Here is a 23701-nt window from a genome sequence, read left to right as displayed (position 1 = left end):
CCTGCACGTCAGCCCCTCCATCTCAGAGCCAGCAATGGCACATTGAATCCTTCTCTCACTTGGAATCCCTCTGACTTCCCCTTCTGCCATGTCTCTCTTCTGCTTGGCAGCCAGAGAAGATTCTCTGCTTTTAAGGGCATGTGTGATTAGACTGGGCCCACCTGGATACTCCAGGCTCCTCTTCGTATCTTGAGGTCCTTCATTACATCTGCATAGTCCCTTTCGCCAGGTAACAGAACATAGTCACAGGTGGATATGTTGATGGTGGAGACGTTATTCTACCTACCACATTTCACTTCACATTTCTGAGCTGCAGAAAGAACACCTAGCAGTCCACTGACAGAACATAAATCAGGCCCCTAATCCGCTGGCTCTAGGTGTACCGTACCTGCACACGGAAGCCACCTCTGTAAATCTGTCCCTCCCACTGAATTCTCCACTCCTAAAACACGCTCACCTTGAACCCACCAGTGTTGCCAAAACTTTCGTTTCAGTCCAATGTGACACAGATCAGATGAGTTCACCTCGGTGTTAAGCATCTGCCTTGGGGTGGGAACTGGGCCCACTCCCTTTTCCGTTACCGCAACAATCAAATACAATTAGGTCCTTAAGATGCATCATTAGTTCATCTGACAAACATCTCCTGAGGTCCTACTGGGCACTGAGCCCTTTGCTCAGGGTGGGGAGGCCTACAGAGCAGGCTAAGCTATAAGGAAGCTCACGGTCCAGTGTGGGACAGACTCCCAGATAAACACGGTAGCACAGAACACACAGAAACAGCAGTCAGTAAATCTGCCTGGGTGGGGGTGGAGGGAGACTTCCCAGAGGAGGGGCCATCGAGCGTGGGACTTAACGGATGAAGAGTTTGGCAGGTGGATGAAGTGGGAGTGGCGTTCTAGGCAGACGAGAATGCTGCCACCTGGACAAACCCAGGAGTGAAGCAGCCGTGGGCTGTGCTGGGAAAGTGCTAAGGCGCTTGGTAGGGCTGCGGGTGCTAACATTAAGGCTGGCCAAGCTGGGCTGTGGGCTGTGTGCTGTGACAACGAGCTTGGGTTTCAGCTTAGAGTAACGCATAACAAACAGAGGTTGTTAAAACCTGGAGTGATACAAACAGTTGGACCTCTTAAAACCAAACTCTGACGGCCAAGGAGAGGGTAGATCTCATGAGGGTCGAGACTGGAGGGCAGGAGGGCCGGGTGGGCCATGCAATAAATAGCTCGGGCTTGAGATGAAGACCTGAACTAAGGTGGAGAAGGCGGAGGCGGTGGTGGAGAAGTTGGGGCGATACGGCGCGCAGTAAAGGAGTCAGGAACAACAGGCCTCTGTGACTAGCTGCAGGGGTGCAGAACAGCGGGGTCTCCTAGGGTGACTGGCAGAACTTCAGGTGGAATGGCCCGAGATGGTTTATAAACTGAGATTCTCTGAAGCTGTGAACAAAGGAGAATGAGTAAGTCTGTGGCAGGAGATGGAGACAAAGTTTAGGTGGGTTGGGTTTTTCTTTTTCTTTTTTTTTCTTTTTTGAGTCGGATTTTTCTTATCAACAGTAACAAGGCCTTGGCTGTACAGGGAGATCCCATCCTGGAATAAGGGTCTCAAGGGAAGCAGGAGCTCGCAAGTCACTGCCCAGCATGAGTCAGGGAGTTGACGTTCAATAGGAAGTCCCCAAGGACCACCCACAGTTACATCAGAGAGACGGTGTCTTCAGGGTCCCTCTTGGTGGCTCCAATTGTGCTCATGTGACCCCAGATTCAGGGTTCGCAAATCAGGGTTCATATTTTAGAACTGGGACCAAAAATGGTTGATGCCCATTCAGTCCTTCACCCAAAATATTTTATCCTTCATTCCACGAACCCTTATCAAGAGTCACTCGGGGCCAGACACTGCGCCAGGAACTTGAGCTGACAAAGAAAAGGCACTCAACATATATATTTTTTGAATTTCTACCACGTGCCAAGCCCAGAGAGGTGGAGCCCTGGGATGACCTGTGACTCCAAGGGAAGCTGATCTGGATCTTGCTCGGAGAGGAAACCACAGAGCTCATGCCTATGTCTTTCTGAAGGATTATGGAAAATGGGAGGGAAGAATATAGCAATAGTTAAGCCAGATCCAAGGAAAACCGAACAGAGAAGGTATTTGCTTCCAGGCCAGTGTGGGAGAGGGGACACGTGACAGCCTAGTAAGACATAATAACACACACAGGAACTGTCTAGCCTAAGAACTGTCACCATGGGCTGGCCCCAGGGACCACACAGCCAGACGGAGACCTCAAAGAACCACTGTTAGAAGGTCAGCGTTTCTGCCATGTTCCCAGGTGACATCCTCCAGGCTCCCAGATTCTCACAGTGGCTCACCGTGTCTGGCTTGATCTCAAGCTTTGGAACAGGAGCCAAGCCCGAGGTTCTGTGTTTCAGAAGCCTATCACCTGGGTCTTTGGTTTATTCAAATGTGCTTCTTTTGAGCCTAGAGGCACGCTTTCTTCTCTCGTTCTCTCCTTTGAGAACTTCTCACCGCCTAATTTATTTCGTATTTAACAGACATCCTGAGCTTTGGCTGGTGTAAAGCCCTCTGCTAGACACTGGGGCAACTCACCAAAAGATGAGTGAGAAATAAGGGCGCGGGACTTCCCTGGTGGCGCAGCGGTTAAGAATCCGCCTGCCAATGCAGGGGACATGGGTTTGAGCCCTGGTCCGGGAAGATCCCAAATGCTGCGGAGCAACTAAGCCTGTGAGCCACAACTACTGAGCCTGCGCTCTAGAGCCCGTGCTCCACAACAAGAGAAGCCACCACAATGAGAAGCCTGCGCACCGCAACGAAGAGTAGCCCCCAGTCGCCGCAACTAGAGAAAGCCCGTGCGCAGCAACGAAGATCCAACGCAGCCAAAAATAAATAAATAAATTTAAAAAAAAAAAAGAAAAAGAAATGAGGGCCCGTCTGCCACGAAGGAAGGTAGGCACAAGACACACATGAACGGGAGCCAAGGGCACCATGCTAAGTGTGGGCTAATGATAGGTGTCAACTTCCCGGCTACGTGTTACAGCAGGGCTCAGGGTGTGCTGCTTGTATATGCGTGATTCATATATCAAACATTTCCCAGTTCTAGGGCAGCCTCAGAAGTGCTTTCACGGGGGAGGCTGTGTTTGAGAAAGACCTCAAAGGGTGGGTGGATATCTAAATGGCAGGTTCTTATTTAGCCTCCTTAAGACCGTCTCCTACTCCCTGGGAGGAGCCTTTTTATAATCCTTTGTATTCTGAAATATATAAATAGAGAAAACTGCATGAAGCAAAAATGGAAAGCTTAATGAATTATCATAAACCACCACCCAGGCCAATAAACAGATGGATGGCAGGACCTCAGAAGCTCCCCTGTTCTGAACATCCTACCCATCAGTAACCTCTCCTGCACCCAGGGATGACCTTTATCTGGACTTTTATAATAATCACTCCCTTTTTTTTCTTTTCAGTTTTACCATCTAAGCAAGCACCCCTAAATCCCAGTTTTGCTTTGCCTGTTTTTTGAACTTAATATAAATGGAAGCCTTCAGAGTTGTCCTTTGGGGTCTGCCATTTTTCCCCTCAACGTTATGTTTGCAAGAGTCACCCGTGTTGTTGAGAGAAACCACAGTTTGTTCATCTTCACTGCTGTATAGTATCCCAATGAGAAACCAGATCACAATTTATTTATCCATCTACTGCTGATGGGCTTTTGGACTGTTTACAGTTTGGGGTTATTATTAGACATGATTATGGATAGTCTTCTAAATATCTTTTGGTGCATGTGCATGCATTTCTGTTGGGTATATAGCTCGCTGTGGACTTGCTGGGTTACTAAGTGTGCTTATCTTCAATTTTGGGATAATACCAGGCTGTTTTCCAATGCAGTTGCACCAGTGTACACCCCCCTCAGCAGTGCATGAGTGCTTTCACTGCTTCACATGCTTGCCAACACTTGGCACTGTCAATTTTTTTTTCATTTTTATTTCAGCCATCCTGCATCTCACTGTAATTTCAATTTTCACTTCCTTGATTTATAACGAAGTTGCACACTTTTTCATATGGTTACTGGCCATTTGCTTATCCTCTTTTGTGAAGTACCTCCTGCCTGTTTTTCTATTAGGTTGTCCTTTTTTTTTTTTCTTTTAAGTTTTTTTTACATATTCTGGATAAAGGTCCTTCGGTAGTTACGTGTGTTGCTAAAAATCTTCTGGGAGGAATTTCAAATGTCCAAATAAGTCAATTTGGAAAAGACCTAGGGGGAAAAAAAAAGAAATCTCTGTACCTTTTCTAAGTTACCAGCCCCAGGCCAGGCTTCAGTTTTAGAGGGAAGTATGGAAAGGAAAGTGTACAATTTGAGATCAGACCCACCAGGTTCAAGTCTCAGCTCCTCGGGCCACTTCCTGAGTGCTCTTAGGCAAGTCACAGAGCTCTCTGGGCCTCAGTATCCACACTTGAGAACTGACCAAAATTACCTCCTGCACGGTTGTTCTGTGGCTGGAAAGAGGTTATGTGTAAACGTACTTTAAAAACTGCACATGGTGGTAGCTGTAGTTAAATCAGAAGCAACTGGCCACACTGGCTTCCTGAACTGCCCGACCAGCTTCCTGAGCTGTGTCCCAGCACTAACAGCAGAGGTGGCAGCAGCCACCTTTCAGATCCAAGAAGATCCCTTCTCTCTTTCCTGTGGGCTAAGCCAGAGGAACCTTTAATCCCCAGCTCTCTCCCCGCAGTGTCAGACTGTACTGCCCACAGCCTGGAACAGGGCTCCTCCCTGCCTGCCCAGGCAGGAAAACAGGAAGCACTCCCCACCCTGCCAGGAGGTGGGGCTGACTACTTCCCTCTCCTAGGTGGGCATCTCTCCAGGACATCAACCCTTCTGGATGCAGGAGAAGGCATGGCCGCTGGCCTGTGGCACCACTGCACCAAGCTGTGCCCTACACCCCGCCCAGGTCACTCCCACACTTTGTCCCGAGGTAGTGGAATAAGTGGGCCCACGCATGGGGAGCGTAAAACAGGCCTCACCAGTGCCTCACAAGCAAGGAACCCTTTCAGTGCTCAAGTGGGGCTGGGAATCTGCTCTCTTGGACCACACGGACACACCCTATCCCTTCCCAAGGTGCACTAGCATCCTTTCATGAGCCCCACGTCACTGGTACCTGGGCCCCATTCCACATACAGGGGGCAACTGGAAACCCCTTTCAAGAGAGCAGTTGAGAGCTCAGAAGAAATGTGTGTCCTTATTCTAATGGCAAAGGCTGCTTACAGGAGTTTTATAAGCTGAAATATTTGAGAGCTGGAAGGACCCTCAGAAATCTCTTCCAGCCTCCTCATTTTGAAATGAGAGATGCAGGGGCAGAGCCAGAGACAGATTTCCTGTCTCTGCACTCATCCTAACATCCCTTATGCCCTGCTGCAAACTACAGCACCTGCACGCAGGCCACTGCCATCAGCCACGTCCAGGTGCCCGGGACACTAGGCCAGTTTCTCTCCCTTCCCTGTAACCTCTTCTAGCTCAGAAAGATCTGACCTGAAGCAGAATGAAGCCCTGGGAAGTCCAAGACCATAGTTCGGGAATGTTTATCAAGTGTCCTGAACTTGATGGAAATTCAAACTGTCAACCTTGAGCCCTAATTCTGTTTCCAGCCCCTGCAGGCTCTTTCCTAAGTGAAGTCTCCAACCTAGTGGGCCATGTACTTCCATGGTACCCTGGGTGCCCAGGCCTGGCACACAGGGCAGGCACTTAGTGAGATATGCTCATTGGGGAAATCAAAGGAGACAGAGGGAGAATCTCCAAAATGTGCAAAGGAGAAGCACTCTGCAAGTGGAGGTCTGCCTGCGGCCCCCAGGCTGCTGTAGATCCTCCGACTGTTGTATGTTCACATGTTTGGCAAACAGGCCCCAGTGCCTGCCTCATGCAAGGGCCCACTGGGCACTGAAACCCAGACCCTGCCCTCAAGACCTTCCAGTCTGGAAGGGAAGCCAAGATGTGCACGTGGATGAATGGGAGGGACATAGAGTAGCTAAGGGACCCTGCTCACCTGAATCAGACTGCAGGGGCTGCCTGGTGGAGGGATGCCCTGTAAGTTAAGGCCTGCAAACGACAGGGACTAGGGACCCTGATGGTGCCACATCATGTGGGGTCTCTGTGCAGCCAGCAAAGGTTCCTGGAAAATGGGCAGTGCTGGGCTTTAGAGACAATCCATCTGGCATCAGACGCTTTGGGAGGCGGGGAGGATGGAATTACAACAATGCAGGCAAAGGAGGAAATAAGGGCAGCGACAGTGAGAAGCAAAGGAGGGAAGGACAAGAGAAACATCACAGAATAGAGTGTGGCTGTGAGGGCAAGAGGCGGGGAGGGCTCAGAGCTGATGCCCAGGAGATGATGGGACTAACGGGGACCAGGCACAGGCGTTCACAGGCTGGGGAGGCCCAAGCAGAGTTTGGGGCATGTGTGGTTTATCAGGGGGCAGATATCCAATGGGAAGTGGTCACACAGGCCAGGAAGTCAGAGAGTCGGCGTCACTGAGGTGAGAACAGAAACCATTAGATGGAAGTGAGGGCAGAGGAAGTGGACAGGAGGAAAAAGAGAAGTGGGGTGAGGACAGAGCCTTGGGGACCCCAAGTGTTAGGGGAGGAAGGAGGATGAGAGCTGGAGGGGGCCAGGCAGTGCCACAGGGATGGCAATCGGGGCCAGTTTTCCTGGGTTTGAGTCCCAGCTGTCACTTACTTCAGAACCTTGAGCTGGTTATTAACCCCTCTCAGCCTCAATTGCCTCATCTGTAAAATAGGGTTTATAACCCTATTTGTAAGTTTCTTATAAGACTTGAAAGGGGAGATTTGTGCAAGGCCCTTACACTTGCACAAGAGTAAGTGTGATAAGTGCAGGCTTTTCTCATTAGTATCGGTGGGAGGAAACCAGAAGAGGACAGAACCACAGAAAAACCAAAGAAAGCTCTCGGCATCCTTTCTAGTTTTCAATACCAACTAAGGGAGCAAGCAGGGGACAGGAGGGGTACAGCACCTTTTATGTTAGAAACCATTCCTGTGTAGCCAGGGTTGGGATCCACTGATTCCTCTAGCCCAACCCTACAACTTTTCAGCTGGTTAATCGAAGGTTGAACAACTTCTGATGATCATGAACGAGATGGCAGAAACACCCCTGACTTAAACGTGGAGAAGAGGACTTGTCATCTGATTTTGAAGCCCTGGCTTGTCTGTCTACTTGCTATGTGGCCTTGGAAAAGTCACTTGGCCTCTCTGAGCCTGAGCTGTTAAATAGGTTAAAGGCTATAAATCCCCTAGCATGTTCCTAGGACCCAGCAAGCCCTGCATAAATATTTGTTTCTGTTCCTGGCTCTTCCCAGTGTATGACTGGTTAGGCTCCTTTACTCTATCGTGGGCTCCATCCAAGAGATTGTGACTAACGATTTGTTCCTTCCCCTGTGTTTCCAGAGCCCCATCCTCTCCTCTGATCCCAGCATTCACCTGCCACAGAGCAGAGCTGCTCAAACTTCCGTGTCTCATTGAAATGCAGGCTCTGATGCAGCAGGTCCTGCCTTGCTAATGGCTCCAGTGATGCCGGTGCCACGGGTCCTCTGTCCCCCTTGCAGAGAAGGCCCGCAGTGGCCGGTCCACCTCCCTGCTGACTCATGAGCTCCTCTGGGGCCACTCTCTTTACATTACTCATCTCTGAGTTCCCTTCATGGTATGTACTCTCTAAATGGATGTGGAAAAAAACAAGTAAACCATACAGAAAACCATTTTCCAGATAAGTAAATACAGACAGGGTATTTTGTTTGTGAGTGGCAACCCTCCAGATTCATTCCAGAATCGCCCTCTTGCCCGACTTGAGGACAGTGTGGTGGGCCTGAGACCTGGAACCCAGAGTCCTGGGTTTGAATCCTGACCCTTTCTCTCACCGACCAGCGGCCCTGGGCAAGTTACCAAGCTCTCATCCATAAAATGAGGGTGATAACACCGAACCACAGTGTGACCCCAAGGATGGCTAAAACCTGCTTTATAAACTGTAAAGTACTCCAGGCAACGTATCATTATTACTGCAGCTTTTTTGAGGGCGGGAACTACTTTTTATTTCCCTAGAGACTGAAGGTTGCTTGTGATGGGCTGGGTGGGAGACACACCAGGGGTCTGGTTGCAGATGGGGACTGAGGCAGGCAGGGCAGGGGTCCCCACTCTGGCAGGGACACTGGCCACGTGAAGTGTGAGGATGATCCCAGGAGGGTCGAGGAGGGAAGGCTTCCCAGAAGAGGCTGGCAGTGGTGGGGAAACAAGGCGGGTCTGAGGGCACAGGCAGCTGGGGAACGGGTCTGACCGGAAGGAAGGCAGAGAAATCAGAGTCCCCTGATAGGCCTGGGGCAGGGCTCCTGACTGAGACTGCAGAGACAAGGCAGGACCAGGAGGGAACTTGGGGCCACTAGCAAAGAACATCAAGTAATTACAGATGTTCCCTGCAGCCCAGAGCCGAGTTCCCCATCCAGGCCAGGCCTCCCTGTGGGACCAACCAGTCACTCTGTACCCTTGACTACAGCCACTTCACCACTCACATGAACCTCAGGCATGTGAGGACAGAGGCAAGAGCAACAAGACACAGTCCCGCCCTCAGGACGCTCACAGTTTACTGAGGGTCACAGAGAAATGGGGACAGGACAGGTAGCAGGTGCGAGGCGTTCAGAGGTGGAAGGGACCAGTTCTGCTCCTGTCTCCACTCAGCCAATAAGTCTCATCCACACCCATCTCCAGACCATTCCCCATTCCTGGAATGGCCCTGTCCCTCCTCTCCACCCAGCAAGTGCTAGCTCAGGCTGAAGGGTGGGGTTCAGACCTCAGAGGGCTCCCACCCGCTTGCCACCCCCTTCCCACCCCCATGGCCTGTACTTTAAGCACACACTGTTAGTAATTATTGCATTAACTAGTAACACTTCTGCCCTTTTACTGAAGAGTTAATCACAGCCAATGCAACTAAGACCCGATGCAGCCAAAAAATAAAGAAATAAATAAGTAAATTAAATTTAAAAAAAGGTTAGACAACTTGCCTGGGGCCACACCACCCACTCACGTGCCTGGCAATCAAACTCCAACCTCTTCTAGCTCCCATGCCAGTGTTCTGCCCAGTACTCAGAGGCCACACAAGGTAGTAGTTAAGGCCACACAAGGTAGTAGTTAAAGGCTGGGATCAATTCCAGCTGTGTGACCTTGGGCAAGTTACTTAACTTCTCTGTGACACAATTTCATCCAGGTAAGATGTGGCTGATACCCACCTCATAGGTCCTTATCGATACCACCTCACAGGACCTTACTGAGATTAAAGAAGGAAATATAATAAAGTACTTAGAACAGTGCCAAACACAATAATTAGTTACAATTATCATTCTAACGTCGCTAATTCTCATGGTTTCTTAACTCATTAAACAATTTTTTTCTAACTCATGTTTATATCTCGTAATACATTTCATAGGTAGTCATTAAAGAAAATACATTTCTGCAGCTTGACTAAGGTGAGGTTTCAGGATTATCCTCTTTCCTTTTCTTCACTCTCCTACTCCCCTAATAGTTTCAACAATAGAGAAACTCTCTTTTCCTGATTCATTCTACCTCCCCTCCACACTACACACACACAGACACACACACGCGCGCACATGCACACACACATGTGCACGCATGCACGTGTGCACACAACACACGTGCACACATGCACGTGTGCGCGCACACACACACACACACACACAAGCCACTAGGTCAAATTTGGCCAATTATCAGTGTTCCATAGAATGGAACTGGCAAACACTGACCTAGACTCTTCTTATTGGGCTGTCCCTGGATAGCTAGAGAAACTTTCATAAACCTAATTTCTATCACTATAATGGGTCAAAGTCTTACGTGTATTTCTCTATTGCTCCAGTTTTTACTTATTTGAGACTCTAGAAGGAATGAATTACCATTCATTTTCCTTTGCCATTAAAAAAAAAAAGAAAAAGATTCACACTGTTTCCTGGAGCAAGAAGCCTCGTGTGCCCAGGCAGCTAGTTGAAGCCATAATGCCCACAGCAGACAGGTAGCTTCCTTCTTTTCTGGGGTCCAATCCACAAAGTCAGAGAATAAACCTTAAACCCAGCTGGGCCCTGGGAGACAGAAGTGAACAGCCATCTCTCCCATCCCACCTGGGGTAGGATGATGACCTAGGAAGGGGACACTCCCTACTCTACATCACCCAAACACACCTGCGAAGGGCTTGGAAAAAGAAGAGAAGAAAGTCCCCTGGGATGAAAAGCTTCATTCTTTACAAGATTCTCTATATAGAACACTCAGTCAGGAGCTCACCATCTGTATCTAAAACCCCAAAGCCCTTCCCTCACACGGTACTGTATTTGGGGGTGGGGGGGAGCAGAACACAGCAGGAGAACCAGCCTCTGGCAGTAGAAGTCCCACTGGTTCTTCAAAGGTTCCACTCCGAGAGCAAGAGTGAAGAAAAAATGTGCCCATACCGCTTTGGCCCTGGGATTCAAAGAGGTGCTGTGCCCTTGGAAACGGATTTTGCATACAAACGAGCCAATGAACACCATAAACATGTCAGCTTTATTCAGTCCAATCAATACACAAGGCATTAAAACTCTGAGGTAAAAATGGATTGTGGCTTTTTGTTGACGACAGTGAGGAATTTTGGCCCCCAGCCCTGCTCAGGCTGGACAAATGGGGCAGTCTGCCTATTAGCTGTCAGGCACATCTTGGGGGATGAAACCAAAACCCCAATTCAGGGTTCTGGGCACCCCAGGGCAGCTCAACTTGACCGGCATGGGGCCACTGGTCTAAAAGCCTCAATTCCTGCCCCCGGGCCGGCCCCCTCCAGCCCCCAGTCATCTTCCAAACTCGGCCACACATCACATTTCCCACATTCCTTCTCACCGCTCAGACCCCTTCAGCCGGGCCCTCGGAGACCGACAGCTGGGGGTGGTGTGAGCCAAGCAAGAGGCACAAGGAAGGGGGCGCTAGGGGTGGGGGGAATGTCAGCACAACCCTGAAGCGATCGAGAGGGGAGGAAAGGGCTCCCCACCCTTCACATCCCCGACCCAGCGCCCCACTCTCGGCCTCCAGTAGCCCCCTCAGTAGCCTCAGCTACCCTCAGTAGCCCCCCCGCAGTGAGCTTCCCCAGCCTAGGAGCAAGCCTTCCATTCGGCTCGTTTTCGGGTTCCTTCCCCTCTCACCGCCCCTGTGACCCCTGCCTTGCCCCGCAGGGATCGGCTCCCCTCAGTCGCGCCGCACGGATCATGTCAGCTCCTCGGAGCCGCCCTGCCCTCTTCCCCAGGCCAGCCGGGTGCCCCCGGGGTTCCCGACCTTCCCTGACCGCCCTGACCTGCGCACCAGATGCCCTCTCTCGCGGCCCCCTTGCTCTGTCCTTTCCTGGGTCTGCAAGACCCCTACTCTCTTCAAGTCCGCTCCAGGACACTGCGTCTCTCGGGATGCCCCAGCCATGCGCGACCCGGGGTCCCCCGGTCCTCACCTGAGTCCGCTCGAAGCTCTCCCGCTCCGCCGCCTCCATCCCCGCGCCGACCCCACGTCGGCTCAGCACCTTTGGCAGGGGGTTGGGTACTTGCTTCATGGAGCTAGTCATCCGGTCCATGTCGCCCCGCGGAGCCGAGTCAGGGGCCCTCAGCAGCCCCGGGATCCCCTCTGCGCCGCCCGCCCCGCCCTACCCACTGGGATCCGGCGCTAACGGTACGGCTCCCGCCTCCCATTGGCTGAGAGCACTGCTACTCTCCTGAGGCCCCGCCCCCGCCCAGAGGCTTCCCCGTCCGCCCCCGCCCTCTCCAGAGCCCCTTGACTCGCCCTACCCGGCTGGGCCCTAGGGACGGTGAGGCCGGCCGTGACCGGCCCGGAGGCCTGTCCGTCACCGGGCCCCACCTCCCCTGGCGGGGGCGGGCCTGGGGCGGGGCTTGGGGCGGCCCTGACCTGCCCTCGCCCTCCCCTCCCCCGACTCCCAGCGCACCGCTCTCACTGCTCTGCCGGCGCCCGAGTCTTCCCCGCGACCAGCGCTCTCCCAGTGTCGGGGCCGCTGCGAGATCCCGGCTTGGTGGGCGGGAGTCAAGCTGGCGGGGAGTCGGACCGCCCGCAGGGAATCCGGGTCCGCTTGGGACTGGCCTATTTACTCCTTTCGGGCCGGGGACGAGAGAGCGCGCGTTGGACCGGCTCGGCGGCCGGAGTCCCAAGATGCGCTGCCTCGAGGCCCGGCTTGCGCAGGTTGGGTCAGCTTGTTGCAGACCTGGCCGCCATGGGTAGCGACTCCCGCCCAGCTCCCTCTGCTTCCTTCCTTATCCTCCCCCTGCCGCGAATCCCTGTCCATCCCTTTTGTAATGTTCTCAGACCAGGGAGCGCTGGGCTGGGTCGGGTCAGTGGAAACTTCTCGACACCTTTCCAAACCTCTCATCATCTGGATCTGGCCAGAACGTATTCAGACACTTTATATTTATCCCCGGCTCTGGGACACCCCTCCCATCCTGCTCAGTCGTCAGCCAGGGTACCGACAGGCAGAGGGAAGTGTGATCCTTAGCGGAGATGCTGAAGAAAGTTAAAAGTTTTCCGTTCAGTGCCAATTTTGGTGTTTTTAAAATAAATGCTTTTGAAACTCAAAGAAAGCCGTTACTTAAAAAAAAAGAAACTAAGAGCTTTTGATAAAAATTTGCACATTCAGTAGAGAAGGGGAAGAGGGGGTGGGCCTCGGTAGGCACTAGGAAGCTACTGAAGGCTTTGCCAGCTGGCATTGTATGGACGGGATTATGGGGGCGAGAGGGAAGGGAGGGAACCAATGCGGAGACTCCAGCAGTAGGTGAGACAACGAGGGCCTCCACTAGCGAGGAACGGAGAGTTCGGTCCCGTGGGAGGTTCTGTGAATAGGTTTGGACAAAGGGAATGCGGGGAGGGAGTGTCGGGGCCAGAATTTCTGTAGAAGAAGGATTTAAGGGTGGCATCGTGATGGAGGGGAATTGCGTTGAGGCTACATTTGCATAGCAAGAACCCTGGTTTCGCCTTCTTAGATTGTGTTCTTAGGGGAGGCCTTAGGAGTGGCTCTCCTTGGGTTGCTCTGGGATGGGGTTAGCTGTCACCTAGTTTTGGATTCTTTGCTCCAATCATGGGAGAGGAGGCACCTGACAAGAATTGTGACCTAAGGTAGAAAACCAGTCACCGGGAGACCGCAATCTCTGTCTTTCCCCTCCTCTCATTTCCTACTAGTGCCTCCCCCTGGCCAAACCCAGCTGGAGGCAGGAGGGCTAAGGGTGATGGGTCAGGTCTGCCCCCTCCCCTCCTTGCAGGCTCAGAGCAGAGTGGAGAAGAGTGGAGGCTGGAGCTGGAGGTTCCCAGCATGGGGTGGGGGTGGGGAGGGGCTCACAGGAGTCTGCCTACAAAGAAAACAGACAAGCTTCCTAAGCTTTACTTCTCTGAGCCCATTCTGTTCTGTACCCACCTCCTGCTCTGGACCCAGCTAAAGAGTGATTTATGATCCTTTGCCCTGAGTTTATGGCTTCAATAAACAGCGGCCCTTTAAACAGGGATTAAGGGATCAGCCTACTTCTTATTAGAATAAACCAGAGTAGGAGTCAGGAATCTGTGGTTTGGAGGCACCCTGTGGAGAAAGATTCAAGCGAGTTACCTTCCACTGTGAAACTCAAGAGTAAGTTAAAAATGAGATTTCCCACTTGCCGCAGCAGCAAAACCCTTTGCCAAGGGTAGAGGGAAACCCTCCCCCAGGAAGTAAACTACAGGACCCTGCCTGCTTCCTTCAGCTCTTAGCAACTCTCCCAGCAACGTTGAAACCACTTGTTTTATACGTTCTAGGGATGCCGTTTGCAGACGTGGAATCTATCTCTGGGAAACCCACAGGGGGATCATAACTGTCTTATTACCTGCCTCTCCACAACTGGTGAAATCTGCCCTACCCCACACCTAGTTTGGATCTGATTTAATATCTTATGATACCTAAGCTGACCACACTGTTCCTACGGGTTCCTGGAGCCCACGTATACACATGTTGATAGCTTGATGAGATATAATTAATATATATTAAACTGCATATATTTAAAGTATACAATCTGATGAGGTTTGACATACATATAAACACTCATGAAAACATCACCACGTCAAGAACATATTCATCGACCCCAAACGTTTACTCATGCCCTTTTGCAATCCGGTCTTACTTCCTCCCAAACCTCTGTACTTAGGCAATTACTGATCTGCTTTTTGCCACTATAGATTAGTTGCATTTTCTAGAATTTTATATAAATAGAATCATACAGGATGTACTCTTTTTTGTCCCCCTCTTTCCACCAAGAATCGTTATTTTGAAATTTATGTATATTGTTACATGTATCAATAGTTTGTTCCTCTTAATTGCTGAGTAGTATTCCAGGGTATGGATAAGTCCACAATTTGTTTATCTATTAACCTACTGATGGACATTTGGATTCTTTCCAGTTTCTGACTATTACCCTCCTCCCCGAAAGATGCTATGAACAGTTATGTACAAGTCTTTGTATGAACATATGCTTTCATTTCTCTTAGGTGAGTATCTAGCATCGAATGTCTGGGTTGTATGTATGTTTAAGTTTTTAAAAAATTGCCAAACTGTTTTCCAAAATAGTTGTGCCACTTTACATTCCCACCATCAGAGAGTTCCAGTTGCTTCACATCCTTGTCAACACTTGATATGATAGACTTTTAGATTTTAGCCGTTCTAATGAGCGTGTGGTGATATCTTATTGGTTTTTAAATTTGCGTTTCCCCAATAACTAATGATGTTGATTGTCTTTTCAGATACTTATTTGACATCTGTATATTCTTTCTGGTGAAGTGTTTATGTAAATCTTTTGCCCATTATAAAAACCTTTTTGTATTGAAATAAGAATAAACGGAGTTGCAGGATGGTGGTGGTGTCTATAATTTTTCTCCACTGTGAAGTTACTGTTTTTCCCTTTGTAATAAATAAAAGTTGGGGGGAGATACTTTGAGGCTATGCCAATACACTGCTTCTCCTTAAATTTTTTGCCCATCTTTTAATTGGGTTGTTTGTCTTTTTATTGAATGAATAAGTGAGTTTAGCAAGGCTGACGGAATCAGAGTCAACATACAAAATTCAATTGTATTTCTGTACACTAGCAGTTAACAATCAGAAATTTTAAAACAATACCATATAGAATAGTTTCAAAAATATGGAGTACTTAGGGATAAATTTGACAAAAGACATGAAAGTCATGTACGCTGAAAACTAAGACATTCCTGAAAGACATAAAGAAGACTTAAATAGTGGAGAGTTACACCATGGTCATGGGTCTGAGACTCAATTTTGTTAAGGTGCCAGTTCTTCCCAAATTGACTTACAGATTTGATGCAGTTCTAATCAAATTTCCAGCAGCTTTTTTGTAAAAGCTAATAAGGTGATTCTAAAATTTATATGGAAAGGTAAAGGATCTAGACTATCCAAAATGACTTTGAAACAGAACACATTTCCACTATTTACATTACAAGATCAAGACTTATAAGGCTACAATAGTCAAAACGGTGTGGTATTGGTGAAAAGGTAGATATATCAATCAATAGAACAGATTAGAGAGCCCAGAAATAGACCCACGCATATACGGTCAGTTGATTTTCCAAAAAGGTAGCAGGAAATTCAAAGGAAGAAAGATAATCTATTTTAACAAATGGTGCTAGAACAATTGGATAACCATTAAAAAAAAAAAATCCAAATACTTCAGTCCTTTCCTCACACCATATGTCAATACAAAAATTAACTCCAGGGCTTCCCTGGTGGCGCAGTGGTTGAGAGTCCACCTGCCGATGCAGGGGCACGGGTTCGTGCCCCGGTCTGGGAAGATCCCACATGCCGCGGAGCGGCTGGGCCCGTGCATCTGGAGCCTGTGCTCCACAACGGGAGAGGCCACGACAGTGAGAGGCCCACGTAACGCAAAAAAAAAAAAAAAAAAAAAAATTAACTCCAGATGGATCATAGACATAAGTCTGAAAACTAAGACTTAAAACTTATAAAAGAAAACAGGAGAAAATCATAGTGACCTTAGGTTTGGCAAACATTTGCTAAATACAACACCGAAAGCATGAAGTACAAAAAGAAAGAAAAAATCAATAAAAAGGACTTCATCAAAATTAAAAACTTTCGCTCTTCAAAAGACAGCTATGAAAATGAAAAGGAAGGCACAGACTGGGAAAAGATATTTATAAAACATTCATCCAACAAAGAATTTGTAACTAGAATATATCAAGTATATATTTTTAAAGTTTGCATGGCTTGGATTTTAAATTTTTCACACAGATCAGGATGACCCAGGCACAAGAAGACAGTGTAGGGAACTACATACAGACTTTACAATGACAGGGATCTGAGTCTGAGCTGCTGCTCCACTGAATTTTTTTTTTTAACATCTTTATTGAGTATAATTGCTTTACAATGGTGTGTTAGTTTCTGCTTCATAACAAAGTGAATCAGCTATACATATACATATATCCCCATATCTCCTCTGTCTTGCGTCTCCCTCCCACCCTCCCTATCCCACTCCTCTAGATGGTCACAAAGCACCGAGCTGATCTCCCTGTGCTATGTGGCTGCTTCCCACTAACCATCTATTTTACATTTGGTTCCACTGAATTTTAGTTGTGGGTTAGGGTTTTATAGAGATAGAGATTATTGCTTTTATGAATCTTTTAATTTAGAAAATAAAATTAAGAAAATGTAAACATAGTAGTTGATAAACACAGAAACAACAAAACACACCCCAAGAAGTACTTTTAATGTTGGTTGAAACAGACTGTCGGCTTATTACCAGCTGGTGCACAGTAGGAGCTCCAAGACTGAAAACTTTCCTTAGTTATGCAGGGATGACTTATACTTTATTATCCAAAGGCTTTGCCAGATCTCGGAATGTTCATGCCGGTACTCAAGATGTTAACTCTGTGTGCGTGTGTGTGTGTGTGTGTGTGTGTGTGTGTGTGTGTGTGTGTGTTGTAGGGGAGTCAGGGTAGATTGGAGAGAAGGGTGGTGACCAGTAACAGGGCAGCAGAGACCTACCAGGAATGGTCTGGGGTGCCCCACACCTGACCAGGCCAGGTAAACTGGGATGGGTCACCTATCCTGGTTGAATCAGGAGCTAAGGCAGAACCTGATACTGGAGCCTGGGACTGTATCAAGTCAGAAGCCAGGGAGACAGGAACTAAGCCAAAATGGGAACCCCAGCTAAAGCCAGACAAGCAGCCTGCAAACCAGGAGTGGGGGGACAGTGCTGAATTGACCCCAGTGATGGACCAGGGTCAAGTGTCTGCAGGGCAAGCTGATCTTCTCCTGCACTAGCAAAATAATGCCATTGACCGATATGAGGAATACATTCAGGGAAAGATAATGAGTTCACTTGTGGACACTCCGAGGTTCAAATGCCACACAGAGATGTACATCAGGCTACTGGAACCTCAGAAGGGCTGTCAGAGCTGTAGATGTAAGCTGAGTGTCACCGTCATAGAGAGGAGAGGGGAAGCTGTGGGCCTGGATGAGAGAAGAGAGGAGGATACAGAGAGAAACTTGGAGCAAGCCGCACACTGGGAGAAAATATTTTCAAAACATTTATCCAATAAAGGACATGTATCTAGAATATACTAAGTATACATATTTAAAGTTTACCTGGTTTTAAATTATTCACACAGGTCAGGATGACTAAGGAGCAAGGAGACAGGGGACCAAGATCAGGGATTTGCAACAACAAGGATCTGGGTCTGAGCTTCCACCCCAGTGTGTTTAGTTATCACTTGGAGAAGTCATAAGAAGCATCCACAAGAAATGGTCAAGGAAAAGGAGACTGAGAAAATGAGGACGGAGAAGTAGAAGGGAGGCCAGCAGATCTCAGTGCCATCAGAGCCCAGGCAGGAGAGCATCGCAAGAAAAAAGGGGGCCAATAAACGTGTCAAAGGTCACAGAGGATGAATGGGAGAGGACCTCGAAAGTGGAAAGTTGTGCCTCTGATGCAGCAGTTTGCGTACGTGTATGGATGCTGCAATGTTCAGGGGTCCCCGAGGTTTGATAATTCACTGGAAAGACTCACAGAATTCACTGAAAGCTGTTAGACTTGTGGTTACAGTTTATTACAATGAAAGGACACAGATCGAAATCCTCTAAGGACAGAGTCCGGGAGGGCTCTGCACTTGGAGTTTCCAGTTTTCCCTCCCAGTGGAGGTGTGGGCAGTGCTAACTTCTCCCAGCAATGACATGTGACAATATGCATGGAGTATCGCCAACCAGGGAAGCCCCCCACCCCCAAGCCTTGTGTGTGGAATTTTAATGAGGCTCCATCACATAGACATGGTGGTTGCCCTTTAGTCTCCACCCCCTCCAAAGGTCAAGCTGATACTGTGTGGCCCCAAGCCCCCATGATAAATCACACTGTTAGACTGTCCAGTGTGGCCAAGGCCCCCAGGTAGACAGAGATGCTCTTATCAGACAGGATGCTCAAAGGGCTTTGAGATCACCACCCAGGAGCTGAAGGCAAAGCCAGCCCTCTCCTTGGGTAAGGTCAGTGCTTTACGACACAGATGCTAACTTGCAGTGAGTTGAGAAGTGAACTAAACACGAGCAAGGGAAGTTGTCACTGTAGCTCTATGGCACTAATCCAAATCACGTGTCAGGAAAAATGAAGGTGGAGAAATGGGGAGGAGCAGAAAAATGGAAAGATGATGAGGGGCTGCAGGAATGCAGAGATGCAGGCTGCCACGAAAACACAGAGTGGAGTCCAAGGCCATGAGAGAGGAGACAGGTGCAAGACACTTAGGTTGTGTCCAGAGAGGGGTAGGATTGGGAGAGAATTTCTGCAGGGAAGGTGAGGTTCCCCATCTGGCAGTGAGATTCTAAAGTGGGACCGGGTATCACCTCCGGGAAAGGAGGAGACAAAGAACTGGGGGTGAGAGTTGATGGGGCCGTTCACACTGGACGTGAGATAGAGCAAAATCAGAAGAAAAATTCCCTGAAGGGAGAAATCTGTGACTAGGGGTGTGGCAGGATAATACTGAGTTGGCCAAAAATTTGTTCAGGTTTTTCCATTAGATGTTACGGAAAACCCGAACGAACTTCTTGGTCAACCCCATATTTTTGCAGTATGTCACTGAGGTCACCCCTCACCACGCTTCCCACAGTATATTCCCTTGTCCCTTACCCAGTGGCATTTACTGCCTCAGGGGAAGAGAGAGACAGCAGAAAAGCAGAAAGAAATGCTTTGGGGTTACAGAAGCCTAGAGCTTGAGTTTCCAAAGCCTGGAAGGGCACAGTTATGCCATAAACAGTAGATAGGAAAGAACGGAGGAAGGATCAGGCTTTCCCATCCTCAAACCAGAGAAGTCAGAATGTCTCCCATGAACCCAAGAGCTGTGGGCAGTGGCCCAGGGAGCCGGCATGGATTTGTGGGGACCGTGCTCTGAGGGCACAGAGGGCACAAGGATGTCTCGGGGGTGTCAGTGTGGACAGATGCTGACAACCAAGGACCTGATGGCCCCCCCCCGACAATTCCTTAGCACTATAAGAGCCCCATGGAGAAAGGCACCATGAGACCCTGAACTGCTGGAGATGGGCTCTGCCCTCTGGAAGGCCAGGAGCTCAAAGGAGAACTCCAGCTTGCTTACGAAGAAACAGGTACATTTCATCGGACTGTGAATTTTGCAATCTGGATAACTAATACGTGTAGACTAGGGAAGGACTTCTTTCTGATACAGTGTTTGGACCAAACTTCCATCCTTATTTGCCCAGGGTTCCATTTTACAATACCCATCAGTTTTCTTGGTTATGGAGAAACAGAGCCTTTCTTGAGTAACACTTTTTTCTCTGTAGTTTCTAATGGTCTCCAACAAATAAAAAGGGCTGCTGAGGTCATTTTCAGGAAGAACTGAAGGAGCCAGCCAGACTCCAGCAGTAGTGAGTAAGAGAGGGTGGAGGGCTTCTATAGGCAGCAGTAAGCAGGGCCATGGTGGGTGGCAGGGCACATGGAAAATAGGGCCAAGGGTGATCCCAAGTTCTCAGTTACACTCTGGGATGAAGCAAGTTCCCCTACAAAACCACTTCCTTGAAAGACTCTTTTGTCCTTTCCAGGACCACATCTCTGTGCTCCTGACCATACGACAGGGCCTGTCTGGCAGCCTTTGCCCCCACCCATCTCTCCATCATTTAGCAGCAATGGGCTGTTATGGGCTAAAGGCGTCCACCCAAATTCATGTGTTGAAGTCCAAACCCTCAGTTCCTTAGAATGTAACTGTTTTTGGAGATAAGGGTCTTTAGAGAGGTAATTAAATTAAATGAGGTCATTGTGGTGGGCCTTAATACAATGACAGTTGTCCTTATAAGAAGAGGTGATTAGGACACCGAAACATACACAGAGGGAAGGCCATGTGAGGATACAAGGAGGAGGTGACCATCTACAAGCCAAGGAGAGAGGTGTCAAAAGGAACCAACTTGCCGACACCTTGATCTTTTAGCCTCCAGAACTGTGAGAACATAAATTTGTGTTGTTTAAGCCACCAGGTCTGTGGCACTTTGTGATGGCAGCCTGAGTAGACTAACACACCTGCTACTCAGAACACTTAACCGTCTCCTTCTAATGTGGGGATATAACCTCCTTTCCAGGGACTTACATACCCGTAAAAATACATTCAGTTGAGAAACTCAGGAGAACAGAACTTCGCTTGTGTTTTCATCTTGCCCCTTATCCTGTGGCTCCAATCCTATTTCTCATTCATTCAGCTAATATCCATGGCTGACTTTGTGCAGGAGGACGACACAGGCAGAGAGACAGATGTGGTCCTTGCCTGCATGGAACTTGCAGTCTGGTGGCAAGGCATTGTCAGCCTGACAAATAAAACAGGGCCATAGACACACAAATGCCACAGATTCTAAAGCAATATGAATCACTTGAAATAGAACAGTATAGAGAAGAGAGCATGAGCTTTGGAGTTAGACATATCTGGGTTTTCATTTTCCTTTCTTGTCTGTTCTTTTTTTCAATTAAATATTTAATGACCACTTGCTATCCCTGTCCACAGACGTAGGGATGACCACAGAAGATACTATCTTTCCCCTTAGGAAGCACATAATCAGAAACTGTTCTTAGGATCTGATATATAATTTACATTTGTGTCAGTTTGCATTCATCAAGAAACACTGGCTCAGTAAAAGAAAGAAAGAAAGAAGAAAGAAAGAAAGAAAAAGGAAGGAAGGAAGGAAGAAAGAAGGAAAGAAAGAGGGAGGGAAGAAGAAGAAAGAAGAAAAGAGTTAATAATTCTGGCTCATTCAAACACACGGGAATTTATAGGAAGACTATCTGGCAGGACTAGTTACATAATTTGGAGAGTCCAGTGCCAAATGAAAACGCAGGGTCCCTTTTTCAAAAAGTATCAAGAATTTCAAGATAACAACAGCAGAGCATTGAACCAAGTATGGGACCCTTCCAAGTGCAAAGCCTTGTAAAACTGCACACACAGGTCATAGGCCCATGAAGCAAAGCCAGCCCTGCTATGCAGGCGGGGCAGGCAGGAGAATAAGGCTTGCAAAGGGGAAAACCAAAGGACTCATCAGTGATTTCAAGTTATGTTCACAAAATCTTCAATCCACACTTTAAGGGGTGGAGCCTAATTCTCCTTCTCTTGAATGTGGGCTGGACATAGTGATTGGCTTCTAATGAATAGAACAAAGCAGAAGTGACAGAGTGTGAATTTGGGGACTGGGTGGTGAAAGGCCCTGCACCTCACTGGGGGGAAGCCAGCTGCCATGACATGAGGACACTCAAATGGCCCAGGGAGAGGCCCACAAGGCAAGGAACTAAGGACTTCTGCCAATAGCCACATGTGTGAATAAATCCCCTTGGGAACCCATCCTGCAGCTGCATTGGAGCTTTCAGATGACTGCAGCCCCTGGGGGCACGTTGGATGAAACCATGGGAAACCGTAAGCTGGAAACACCTAGCTAATCTACTCCTGAATTCCCAACTGTGAGATAATGAATATTAACTGTTTCTGTCACTACATTTTGGGGCAATTTGTTACACAGCAGTAGACAACCAACACAGCGCAGAAGCTGGAGCTACATGATAGGTCTTATAGTAGACCTTTCTGGTGGATCCATCCCTTCCTTCTTCAGCCTTCAAGCACTTGCTCAAGATTCAAAATCTTGGGAGAGAGTATCTGAGCTTAGGTCAGGCTGAGCAGGACAGTTAGAGAAAGGATGTCAAAGGTGTCCCTTTGACAGTTTTCTTTCTGTCTTAATGGGTAGGTACTTTGGGTTTACCCCCCCTCTAAGGTTGTCTTTATTGGGAGAGGGGTGCTGTTGGGAAGAGAAAAGGGCCCAGGTACAACAGATGTCTGCTAGTTCTACTTAGGGAACCCAGATCAGATTCTTTTTTTTTTTTGCCACACCTGGTGGCTTGCAGGATCTTGGTTCCCCAATCAGGGATCGAACCCAGGCCCCCTGTGGTGGAAGCTTGGAGTCGTAACCACTGGACCTCCAGGGAATTCCCAAATCCAGATTCTTAACACACGAAAGAGGACTCACAATAAAAGTGGCCAATGAGCATCGAGGGAGAGTCCTTGCTTTCATGATGGCTGTGGGATGGGAGGTTTTGTCCTCTCTTAAAGGAGTTTCGGGCATCTGTAGCAGACGAGGAAAGAGATGTTGGGCCTGGAACCTTCCCAATGTCCATGTACCAGGTGGCTGGTCATTTCTTCCTTTGACAGTGAGCCTGTGCAGCTGGAGAAGCACAGATTTTGGGGTCAGCCGACCTGAGGCCAAGTGCCAGACCCACTTGCTAACTATGTACTCATCACTTAACCTCTTTGACCCTCAACTTCCTCATCTGTAAAATAAGTATTTAACTAATTCTTACCATAGTAAACTCTTAGATCCAAGGAAATAATGCTGGAATTATCTTTCGGGTTTTTTTCCTTTAAAATTTTTTATTTTTATCAAAGTTGTAATGTTTAGAGTTTTAAAATATCAAATAGTAGTTCTCTAAGGCTAGTAAACCAAAGAATCAGCCTCCTCCCCTCCCCTCCTCTCCCCTCCCCTTCATGATGGCTGTGGGATGGGAGGTTCTGTCCTCTCTGAAAGGAGTTTCAGGCAACTGTAGCAGACAAGGAAGGAGATGTTGGGTCTGGAACCTTCCCTTGGGACCACCCATCCCAGGTTAGCTAATTCCTAGAGATGGCAACTTCCCTGGGAGTGTACCTTTCATATGCAAACCCCGTACCCCAGGGTTCACACCTTAACCCACTCCTTTATGGAGTGCTCATTCCAGGCCCCTACCCACCTGCCCTAATCTCCCCTGGGCCAGGTACCAGACAACTAGGGATGGCCCTATCACACCCCAGAGCCCGCTGAAATTATCCAAAGGAGCCAATCCTAAACCTATTGACCCTCCTCGCCCATTAAAACCACAACAAAGGCTCTTGCCATTTTCCTTTCTCCCTCTGCCTTCTGATGGGATCTGTGAGTTTAACAAACTACTTTTTCAATGACAGTCGTCTCCCGATCTGTCAGCCTTACCATACCTGAGTAATAATAAAATCTGCATTTTAAAACATTGACGATTCTAGCTTCCTGGCTCACTGTCACTCTCATCAACATTACTCCGTCTCGATTCCCCGGTGATTTCCATTTGCACGCAAATCA

The 23701-nt window shown here is 48.5% G+C and overlaps 1 protein-coding gene across 1 annotated transcript in view; it reads right to left on the bottom strand.

Moving 5' to 3' along the window:
• HIP1 (huntingtin interacting protein 1) overlaps nt 1–11703 on the bottom strand; it is a 153218-nt gene extending 141515 nt beyond the window's left edge. Inside the window, exon 1 of the mRNA XM_033839212.2 lies at nt 11510–11703. Coding sequence (XP_033695103.1) covers nt 11510–11629 — 120 coding nt within the window. The 5' untranslated portion in view covers nt 11630–11703. The remainder of the gene's footprint in view (nt 1–11509) is intronic.
• Between the last annotated feature and the right edge of the window lie 11998 nt (nt 11704–23701).

This window comes from Tursiops truncatus, chromosome 15 (genome assembly GCF_011762595.2).
Source record: "Tursiops truncatus isolate mTurTru1 chromosome 15, mTurTru1.mat.Y, whole genome shotgun sequence".
NCBI lineage: Eukaryota > Metazoa > Chordata > Mammalia > Artiodactyla > Delphinidae > Tursiops > Tursiops truncatus.
Note: the sequence above shows the minus strand (reverse complement) of the source record. Positions and strands in the feature narration are given on the sequence as shown.